At 44.4% G+C, this 11,679-nt stretch overlaps 1 protein-coding gene across 1 annotated transcript in view; it reads left to right on the top strand.

Annotated features, from left to right (window-relative positions):
- Positions 1 to 4,837: 4,837 nt before the first annotated feature.
- Positions 4,838 to 11,679, top strand: part of LPCAT3 (lysophosphatidylcholine acyltransferase 3) — a 36,432-nt gene continuing 29,590 nt past the window's right edge. Inside the window, exon 1 of the mRNA XM_008683523.2 lies at positions 4,838 to 5,104. Within this exon, the coding sequence (XP_008681745.1) occupies positions 4,954 to 5,104 (151 nt within the window). The 5' untranslated portion in view covers positions 4,838 to 4,953. The remainder of the gene's footprint in view (positions 5,105 to 11,679) is intronic.

Raw genomic sequence — 11,679 nt, 5'->3', positions numbered from 1 at the left:
CCCACCAGCACCAGGGAGATAACTGATGCTATAATGTGAAAAAATGGATGTGAGAAACTCTGGACTCTGGAACAGTAGGCATTGCAAAGAACAAGGGAGAGATATGGAGCTAAAAACAGATACATGCCGGGGCGCCTGGGTGGCACAGCGGTTAAGCGTCTGCCTTCGGCTCAGGGCGTGATCCTGGTGATCTGGGATCGAGCCCCACATCAGGCTCTTCTGCTATGAGCCTGCTTCTTCCTCTCCCTCTCCCCCTGCTTGTGTTCCCTCTCTCGCTGGCTGTCTCTATCTCTGCCGAATAAATAAATAAAATCTTTAAAAAAATAAAAATAAAAACAGATTATATATATACATATACACAATATATACACAATCATCCCTATATCCAATCAACTTTGTAATTCCTTGTTTGTATATGAAAGGACAGTCACCATCATAAAAGAGATAGAAGAAACAAAGAGAAAAAAAATCCAGAGGAAAAAGGGGAAATGCAGGGAATAAAAGGATAATGACAAATGTAAATAAACACACACACAAACAAACCTTCCTCCCAAATCCCTACTTACGTTTTGAGGAGGCTAAGAGAGCAGATCGTGTACATAAAACAGAACTGCTGGGACCCGGCTGGCTCAGTCAGTGGAGTGTGTGACTCTTGATCTTGGGCTTCTAAGTACAAGCCCCACGTTGGGTGTAGAGATTACTTAAAAATAAAATCTTTTAAGAATGCTGGAAAAAAAGAAGTTATTCCAGCAATTAAAAAAAAAAGAGCTCTTGGAAATTAAAAATCTGAGACAGAGAAGGGAAAGTAAATATAACTATTAAGGAGTAGTTGGTGGTCTTTGGGTGATTAGTTTCATGAACGGTGAAAATGAATACCAAATTTTAATCGGGATAAAGACTGGTGGGTTAATGTGTTAGTTGGGGTAAGTTGAAGCAGTAACTTTAAATCTTGGGGTTTAACACCACGAAGGCTTATTTCTTACTCAAGCCAAGTCTAGAGCTCCTTCTTCTTTTTTTTTTTTTTAAAGATTTTATTTATTTATTTGACAGAGATAGAGACAGCCAGCGAGAGAGGGAACACAAGCAGGGGGAGTGGGAGAGGAAGAAGCAGGCTCATAGCGGAGGAGCCCGATGTGGGGCTCGATCCCATAACGCCAGGATCACGCCCTGAGCCAAAGGCAGACGCTTAACCACTGTGCCACCCAGGCGCCCCTAGAGCTCCTTCTTCTACCTTATAACAATGCCGTACAGAACATATGGCTTCTGCAAGGTTACTATAGCAGGGAAGAGAGACATTTGGGAGTCACTCTGGCTCTTTACCACCTTGGCCAGGAAATGACACTTCATTTCTGCTTATAGTCCATCTGCCATACCTAGTCACATGCTGACTGCAAGGGAGTCGAGAAGTCACGGGCACATGCATGGATATTGAGTGAGTACCAACCATCTCTGCCATGATGAGAATGCGAGATTGTTTTCACGGAATTACGGTAGGGAGGAAAAGGAAAAAGAGGGCAGTAACTTCAGAGAAAGCCAAGGTGTTCTAAGACGGGAAACCCTACTGATGATAATAGACAGAAAGCAAGAAGCCAATGGGAAGGAAGGAAAGAAGGAAGGGAAGGAGAGAAGGAGAAACTGAAAGACATACTGAGATTGCAGTAGAGGAAAAGGAAAGACAGGGAAAAGCAGCAATAAGAGAAGAGTGATCTCACTAATAGGTTTTATTTCTATATGAACATTTCCACTTAGTTTTACAATTATCTCTTCACATCTCTCTTCCCACTAGTCACAGAGCTTCTTGAGGGCAGGGACTGTCCCTTATTCATCTTTGTATTGAGGGTCCAGCACAGAACCTGACTTAGTAAGCCCGTAATGTGTGTGTTTAATTACAAAGTGCGAGGCCATATAATCTTCTCTTCCACTCACCAGTTACTGTAACTGGAGAAAGAGGTGCTGCATTGGAGCAGTAGGAAGAATGAAGAGAATGTGGCTCACCAAACACTTCAGAAGAAAGGAAAATAGGCACCTGGTGTGTCAACATAGACACAGCCTCTGTCCCATGCCCACCCTTCTCTGGGAACACCAAAAGCGCAAGAAGGGGCAAACATGTTATCCAGTTGTATAACACAAACAAAAAACAACTTTCTACATTTTTTTTAAAGAGTTATTTATTTATTTGAGAAAGAGAGAGTGTGTGCTCGTGTGCAAGGTGGGGGGCAGAAGGAGAGGGAGAGAGAATCTTAAGCAGACTCCCCACTGAGTGTGGAGCTCTATGGGCGGACAGGGGTCAATCTCACGACCCTGAGATTATGACCTGAGCTGAAATCAAGAGTTGGTTGCTCAACCAACTGAGCCATCCTGGTGTCCCACACTTTCTACATTTTTACACAAAGTCTAATTGACTAGATGCTTTAACAAATATAATTAACTGATTCAGCAAATCAGATGTTTTAAGGATCTTAAATAACATCTAGCCAAACACTTCAATTCAGCAAAATCTAATAAAGTTAAAAGTGTGCATAACCTACAACCCATAATTCCCTTCCTGATTACAAACACTAGGAAAGTCTTTTCTCAATGCGGATCACGAACTACTGGTAGGTATTGATACCAAGTTAGTGAATCCTGATCAGCAATTTTTTAATGAATTAAAAGAGCGTAGAAAGTATCCGAGAACACACACATAGTATGGCAGCGTGTATTGTGGGTATGTCTGTGTGAGTATTATATGTATTTGTGGTCTAGTGTATGAATATGTGTGTATACTGGATAGCAATGTGTTTCTTACAGGAGAGCTCAGTTAATTTAAAAAAAAAAAAAGGTTTGGAGTCATAGTCCTAGAGAAACTTTCACTCTTGCTTAAAGAAGAATGCTCACTGCAGCAATGTTTGTCATAAAACAATACATAAATAAATAGGAAATGATCCAAGTATTTCTCAACATGACTGTGAAAAATTAAATGTAGTATAATCATACAATGGAATATTACATCACTGTAAAATGAATGGATTTGAGCTACAGGTAAAAACATGAATGTATCTCAATAAAGATATTAAGCATAAGAACAACCTGCAAAGTGATCCATTCACTGTAATACCATTAATATAAAGTTTAAAAGCATGCAAACTTACTGTATATTCTCTCTAGATGTGCACAGTATGTAAAATATAAAAACAGGCATGGGACTGATAAATACCAAAGTCAATAAAGTTTTGACCTCTGAGAAGGGAAGGAGGGAAATGCCACGGGGTAGGGATATACGAGGCTCTTCAATTGTATATACGATGTTTGTTTCCTAATCTGGAGGGAGGGGGAATCTTATTCCCAACTGTTCCGAATATTTCATATTTTTTATTTTTTTTCCTTAAAAAAGGGGGGAGGGAAGTGAAATTTAACAGATTTAAGTTTAAATTCTGTCTCTGCCACTTAGTGGATAAGGAACTTAGTTCCTGGGGCGCCTGGGTGGCACAGTGGTTGAGCGTCTGCCTTCGGCTCAGGGCGTGATCCCAGCATTGTGGGATCGGGCCCCACATCAGGCTCCTCTGCTATGAGCCTGCTTCTTCCTCTCCCACTCCCCCTGCTTGTGTTCCCTCTCTCACTGGCTGTCTCTATCTCTGTCAAATAAATAAATAAAATCTTTAAAAAAAAAAAAAGGAACTTAGTTCCTTAATTTCTCCAAGCCTCTGCCTGTAAGACGACATTATAATAATAAACATCCTATTTCACAGCCAAATTAAGTGAAATAATATGGATATAAGTACTTTGTGAAGAGCAAAGTGCTACAGAAGTTTAAGCTATAATTGTACAAGAATGTTCCACAAATTCCAGTTATTACAAGAAACTCTTAGTGTTCTTTTGTTACATACTCTGCTAGAACCTTGCTCCTTTCCTTCAGAGCACTTACTTTTGCTTTCAATTACACATGCATTAACACTACTATGACTGCGCATCATCCCCTCTCCATAGCTTTGGGCTCATCATTATATTCCCCGGAGTCCAGCACAGTCCCAGGCACATGCTAAGTGCTCGACACATTTTTGTTAGTGCAATCCGAACGGTGGTTACCTGTAAGAAGTAAGAATGGGAAGCAAGGTGGGAGGAAATAACTCTTATTTTATTTCTCTAAACTGTTTGAACTTTTACCATGAACCTGTACTACTTAAATACAGGTTAAATCGTTTATTCCAAATGAACCTAATAAGGACTAAATCGGCATATCTTAGTTTCCTCGCCTCTCGGGGGAAGGTGAGGGTTTAATATAGGAAATTACGTGAAAGGGCTGCATGAACTAAAAGGAGCCGGGTTCTGGGGTTCTGGGCTCTCCCGAGACCCTTGCGGAGTGAAGGCGGCGTGCCTAACGGTTTGAGAACGGCCGGGAGGTGCCGTTAGGAGGCGCTCGCGAAGCTGCTCCAGGAATTCCCGCCCTCTCCGTTACATGCCCCAGTAACCCCGGCGCGCCGGCGACCGAGAGTAACCTCGCAGTCGGGTGACGGCTCCCCCCCTCCCCGCCTCGACTCTCGCCTGCTCCCGCCTCAGCCAATGGGAAGGCAGCGCACGGGCCGGCCGGACACTCGCCCTCACCGACTCCTCCCCCAAGCGGTTAGAACCGAGTTGTACAGTCACCTCGCCGCCGGCTTTAGACTTTTCCAATCGCAACTCCAGTTCCCGATTCCAAGCCCCGCCCCCGGCCTGCCCCGCGTTCATTCTCGGCGGGAGTCACCTTTTGCTTTACAAACGTTCAGACCCGCCCTCTGCCTACCTTGCTGCGCTAGGCACCGCCCCTTACCCGGACCGACCAATAGCCGGGGGAGCCTGGAGCCGCTGGGCGGGCCCGCAGCCAATGCGCACGCCGTGGGCGGGCTCCGGGCCGGAATTGGGGGTGAAGCTACAGCCTTGTGCCCACATTCGGGGCGCGCGGAGCTGGGGGGTCCCTGGGGGACGCCCGGAGCAAAGATGGCGTCCGCAGCTGAGGGGGATGTGGGAACGGTGGCGGAGCTGGCGAGGGTGCTGCGGTGGGGGTTCGAGGAGCTGAGCCTTAACAAGTTGGCGACGTCCCTGGGCGCGTCGGAACAGGCGCTGCGGCTCATCATCTCCATCTTTATGGGTAAGGACCCTCCTGCCTCGCTCCGCCCCCTCGCGGAGTCCCCGGGGAATGGGGACGTGACCCCCCCCCTCACTTTCCGGAGCCACCCAGAAAGGCTTTGTGGGGTGCGGATGTGAATCTTAAATCATACCAACCAGCTATCGAGAGGAAGACAAGTCTTTCCTCGAGTCTGGGGGCGCCGTGCCCTCTGAACCTCTTTACCTTTCTCTTTGACCCCTGCTGTACCCTTCTGGCCCCTATTTGGCGCCACCACCGTCTCATCATGCCATAATCTACCCTGTGACCCCACGACCTATCCTTATTTGTCTCTCTTGAGTTCTACTCTGTCCATGTGTACTGCTGTCTGTTATTAATATCAACTCTCACACATGCGCGCTTCTTGTCGGTAGGCATAGGCCCCCTAACTTAGGTATTAGCTTTGTGGGCCCCTAAGCCCCGTATTCTGTATTTCCATAGTCGAAGTTTTTTTCTGCATTGTCAGCTTATATTACACTTTCTTCTCTTTTCTGTCCTGTTAATAATATTTTCTTCTTATACCGTATTGCTTTTTTCCCCCTCTTAACCTTACTCACTTGTCATTTACCCTGGGATATCATTTTAATACTGGGCATGGGAAACAGGACTGACAACCCCCTTTAAAAACTATGCTACTCCAAGCGTTTATTACCTATATGGTTCAAAGGATGTGATGTGTCTACGTTATGGCACAACAAGCTGTATTACAACTGCTTTATAGGCGTCTTTACTGCATCCTTCCTCCATGGATTTTTAATACATGGAAGCAGCATGGCACAATGTGGGGGGGAAAAAAGTGTGGACTTGGAAGGCAAGCAAGTCAGACCCAGCCCTGCTGCTGCTTGCAAACTGTGGGACCCTGGGCAAGTCACTTAACTCCGCTGGGCCTCAATTTGCTTATCTATGAAATGAGGACAGTAATGCCTATCTAATAGGACAGCTTGTAAAGTCCTATAGGAATTCAAAGGTCAAAATCTGGTGCATAAATATTTGAGTAGTTGGAAGGTTTTATGAAGTTTATGGGCCTTTAGCTAGGAGAGTAGGGGTGGGGAAGAATTAAGCAAACAGGACTGGGACAGGAGCAGATTAGAGACCAGAGTCATAAGAAGTCTGGGATAAAAGTTGGGCAGATGTGGAACGCCTTAAATGCCAGAAAGAAGTTTGGAATGTATCCAGTAGTCAGTAGAAACGTTGACATATAATGTCACCGAAGGGTGTTAACTAGATCTAGACAATGTGAGAGGCATTAATTTATATTTAAATAACCTTAGCAGCTAACTTAATTGTTACTTGCCTTTTACATACAAAACCAAGCTGATCTTCCTTTCTTCCAACTAAAGGTCACCTTTTCCCTCTCTTGTAGAATTATAAAATTTTTGAAGCGAAAGACACCTCAGTATCTCTCAGATCTAACCCAGATTTATCAAAACCCCCAGTCTAGGATTCTTCACGCCACGGCAGCTTTGAACTTCTACTCCTTGAGCCTTGTTTCTCACCCAGTTATTTGTTGGGGTTGTAATTGGCAATTAAGAGTGTTTACATTCATTCGTTTGGAAGCTCAGTGTTGATTTCTCAACTATAAATTGAGAACATAACACAAGTAACAACAAATTATTAGGGGCAACCTGTTAAATGATCTAGGGCTGGAATTAGGACTTGAAATTTGTCCTTTTTCTGCTGACATGATCGAATAGTGTCTGTGCACTCCTGGTGAGCTACTCCTCTGCTATCATCGGGTATACAACTGACGGGGAGATTGTTTTCTCCATATCCTTCGCCTCTACTCTCCTCCCATTACCATCAGTCATCAAGTGATAAAACACTTGGTATAATACATCTGCTGCAGCCTGAACCCCCTTGCCATTCTACCATTTCCCAGATCCCCCCCCCCCTTCTATCTCCCATATGCTGTTGCCTTCAGTAACTCAGTATTTCTTGTGTTTAGATGGACTTAGGGTTTCACGTTACCTCCTATCAGGCCTAGCTCTTCTGCATGGGTATATAGGTTTGTGTTTTCTAGGTATGGATTAAATATATACATGCAAACATAAACTGATAAGCTTGACACGTGCATGGAAGAAAGCGTGCACTCTGGTTGTTAATGTTTTCCTTACAAAGGTATTACCATTTCTGTGTACTGTAACCTAGTGACCCATAGCCTTTCAGCAATGGAGTTCCTGGTTCCAGAACCCCCGCTGTCTTGGGGAATTGGGATACTGGAGGAAATCCTTGTTAGATGTACCAAGAAGGCCTGTAGTCCAAAATGATTCTGACCCACTTTCTACTAATTCACGATTGATCTGGGTTAAAGACACTTTAATGCAGACACCCCAAGGGAAGAGTTAGGTATATCAGACATTCAGGTTTTAAAGTGTGAATACCTTTTTTTTTTTTTAAGAGTTTTTGGTTTTGTTTTTTAGTGAGTTATTGGGGTGGGGAGGAGAGAAGGGGCAGAGGGAGGGGGAGAGAGAGAGAATCTTAAGTAGGTTCCATGCTCTGCTCAGAGCTGGGCCTGATCTCACAACCCTGAGATCCTGATCTGAGCTAAAAATCAGGAGTCAGACACTTGCTTAAAGGACTGAGCCACCCAGGCACCCCTAAAGTGTGAATGACTTTTAATTAGGTAGTCTCATTGCTATTTTCTTCACATCTTACTTTTCCTACTTGGGTTCTGTGTATTGATCTTGGGGTAGGCAGTAGATCATTAATGCAGTAGCTTTCAAACCTTTGTGACTGGGACCCATGGCGAGAAGTATGTTTTAATCATGACGTGGCACACAAATATGTGTATATATGTATTTGAAACAAAAGTTTCAGGGAAATTACTTATCCTTATGTAAGCTGTGTGTGTAGCTAGTTTCTGTTTTGTTTTTTAGTATTGCTTATGACCCACTAAATTAGTTTCATGACCTATTAGTGGGTTACAAGTAGTTTGAAAAATCCTGAGTTAGAGGCTGTAATTTTTAATATTCAGTACTTCAAGGAAAGGATAAGCTTATGAGGACTGTTGCATTGGATTATCTCAAACAGCCAGAAAACTCCATTAAAGGGATGTGTATATGTTTGTCTTTTGTAAGATCACAGGAAATTCGGTGGAAGGTGAATTTTGCTATGGTGCTGGCAAATACTACTGGAAGATAACCTCCCCTTCAACACCTGGGGTCTCGTCACTCCTTAAGATACTTAATGGTGTAGTTTTGGAATGTTGGTGAGGTCCAGAGCCGACAGCCAAGAAAGAATTCTTGAGACATCTTTGTGCAAAAAGGTGATGTTATGAAAGCACAGGGACAGGACCTGTGGTTAGAAAGAGCTGCTGCGCTGGGGTTGTGAGGAATGGCGGGTTATATTCTTGGGAGTTGGGGGAGATATGGAAAATGCAAGGTGTCCAAAAGGACTTTGATATGCTAAAGAAGACCCACAGGGTACTGGAGGCCTCGCTATTATCAAGCTAAGGTTTTTTTTTCCTCTAGCAAAGCATTAACATTTAGTTGGAAGTTTCCTGGAGGAATGTCACACTTATCCCACCCAGGAGTGGGGGGATGGGAGAGCTTAGGGGTGTCAGCTTCTGCTTTGTCCTCAGCTAGCCTTCTGCTCCCTCATCAATAACATGAATTGTTCGAAATAAATTCAAAAAAATGTACCTACTGTGAGTTAAACCCTACTTTTGACACTGCAAGGACTTGGGCACTGGTGCAGTATGAGTAATCGAGCCAGGCACTCCACAAAGAATTGCCTACGGTTAGGGGGTAGGTAATGGGCAGGAGATAAATACTCACATAACCACAATAAAAGGCAGAAATCTAAGTGCCCTAAGAGAATTGCAAAGCTTTATGAGATTGACAGATTGGACCTTTAATGAACTTTGAAAGCTGAATAAAGTTCCAGCAGACCGAGATGGTAATACTGAAGGGAAGGGGGAAATAGCATGAGCAAAGGCATTGAGGTAGGAATGTGTGGTGACTTGGTCAAGGAACGGGAAGTAGCCCACTTGGACTAAAACAGGACTTAAATAGAGAAGTGGTGGATATCAGACTGGAGGGGCGCCTGGGTGGCCCAGTTGGTTGAGCGTCCGACTCTTGATTTCAGCTGGGGTCCTGATGTCGGGGTCCTGAGACGGAGCCCCACGTTGGGCTCTGCACTGGGCATGGAACCTGCTTGGGATTCTCCCTTCCTCTCCCTCGGCCCCTCCCCCCTCAAAAAAAATAATAAAGAAGACTGGAAAGGTAGGTCATAGGACCTGGAGAGCCAAGGCAAGGGGTTATTGCTTAATTAAGTGGGTGGTAGGTAACCTTTGGAGGTATCTAAAAGGGAAATAACGTGGCCCGAGCTGTATTAGGAAGATAACACTGCATGGGGTGATTTGAGGTAGGCACAGACAAGAAGTAGGGAAACCAATGAGAAAGAACAATGATCCAGAAGGTTATATTGACTTGGAGGCAAGGCGGCTGCACCAAGAGGAGAAAATAGGGATTTTGTGTGAGGTGTTTTAGGAACACAGAATCTTTTGAAAGGTAGCTTCTGCATACACTTGAATCTACACGGCTGCTTGTGCCAGAAGTCGAAGAATCAGCCTTGCCACCTCCCTTTCGGTCTCTCCCCACATCCCAGTCCCCAAGCCCTATCAATACCACCTCCCAATTGTGTCTCCAGTATGTCCCCTTTTCTCCTATCACCACAGCCGCTGGGCATTTGTCATCAGAAACACACGAGTAGCCTCCCAACTGGTCTCTAATTCTGCTCTTGCCCTGCCCAAAGCAAAGCGGTCCGATCCCGTGCCTCTCCTGCTCAGAACCCTTCAAAGGCTTCCGTACATGGTCAGTAAGCCCTCGCCTGATCTTCCACCTCATCTCAAGCAAGTTCACGACTTTTTAGCCACACGGTCTTCTTTCAGTTCCTTGGAGAAAGGCATTAAGCGCATTCCTACCTCCAAGCCTTTGTACCTGCTGATGCAGCTGCCTAGAATGTTCTTCATTCATTATTCACCTGACAGACTCCTTTCATCTTTCGGGTCTCAGTTCAGATTGTCACTTCCTCTGATCTGAGAGTTCTTTCCCGACTCTCATTTTATATGATGTCCCCTGTTGCACTTTCTCATACCGACTGAAATTTCCTCTCACATGTATATTCCAATTGGTAATTGCATATTTGTGGATGAGAGCAGAAACCATGTCAGTTTTGTCCACCACAGTATTCCCAGAATTGAACACCATACCTGGCTTCTGGAAAAGGCCCAAGAAGTATTTGTTGACTTAAGTGAGCATGTGAGTGAATGACTTGGCAACTGATTAAATGGAGGATAAAGAAGCAGTTTAGAAACAACAACAACTCAGTCCTTCTGCCTGGGTAGCTGGAAAGATAATGATATCTCACAAACCAGAGAGGTCAAGAGGAGTGTCAGATTTTGGATTTGCTCTAGGTTCCCAGGGCACCTCCAGGTGTCTTAAGAGTTGTGAAACCCAAGCTTGAGCTCAGGAGAGAAGTTGGACTACAGATATGGTTTTAAGAGTCAGTGTTGGTATCATAATTGAGTCAGGGAGGGCATGAAATGCCATGGAAAAGTTTAACAGAGAGAAGAGAGCCCAATTCTTGTTGACGGAGTATGTTAACATTCGCCACACCTGGTCAATAGTAACAATTGCTGACGTTCGTGAACGATTTGGTATATGCGCACACATTGTCTGAGGTGCTCAACAATACCCCACCCACACCTGCCAAGTTACTGATGAGATCATTGAAGTACTGTTATCCTCACCCTCGTGCAGATAGGAAACTGGGGGCTTCAGAGGTTAAATAACTTGTCTAAGGTCAAGCCTGTTTCTACCCAACTCTAGTCCCTGCTCTTCATCACACTGGGATTGCGAAGACTGTGTGGGGGTGGAAAAGATAAATGCCCTTGGTGTTCTCTTCTCTTCACTTATGTGGGTAAAGCAAGATGCAATCAGCCTATGAAATACCTCTCAGCGTCCAAAGCTAGAGCTGGCCAAATGGACTAGAGGGCCACCTGCTTAGGATGAGTGTTCTCTGGTGTTGGCCGTGACTGTGGCTTGGCTGTTAGACCAATCAGAAATTGCACTTGGGTGGTGCCTGGGTGGCTCTGTCAGGTGATTCTTGATTTCATCTCAGGTCATGATCTCTGGGGCGTGAGATTGAGCCCCATGTTGCGCTCCCCGTTCACCAGGGAGTCTGCTTCAGGATTGTCTCTCTCTCCTTCTGCCCCTCCTCTCTCTGTCTTAAATAAATAAATAAATAAATAAATAGATAAATAAATAAATAAATCATCAATCAATCAATCAATCAATCTTGGAAGGAAGGGGAGAGAAAGAATGAATGAATGAATGAATTGCACTTGGGTGGTAAGTATTCATTCCTCAGAGGTTCAGGTTAGCATCACGAAGGTTAACAACCTTTAAAATCAAAGTAGGTCCTGCAGTTCAGTTCCCTTTGGACCAAAGTTAGGTCTGGCCCTTCAGAACTAAATCTGTTATCCAGTGCAAAAAGCTTTTTTCAGGTAGCACTGAAATTACGATATAAAGAGACCAAAGCCAAGCTAGATGGAAATT

This window comes from Ursus maritimus, unplaced genomic scaffold (assembly GCF_017311325.1).
Source record: "Ursus maritimus isolate PB19 unplaced genomic scaffold, ASM1731132v1 scaffold_26, whole genome shotgun sequence".
Taxonomy (NCBI): domain Eukaryota; kingdom Metazoa; phylum Chordata; class Mammalia; order Carnivora; family Ursidae; genus Ursus; species Ursus maritimus.
This window is presented reverse-complemented; position numbering and strand designations above follow the sequence as displayed.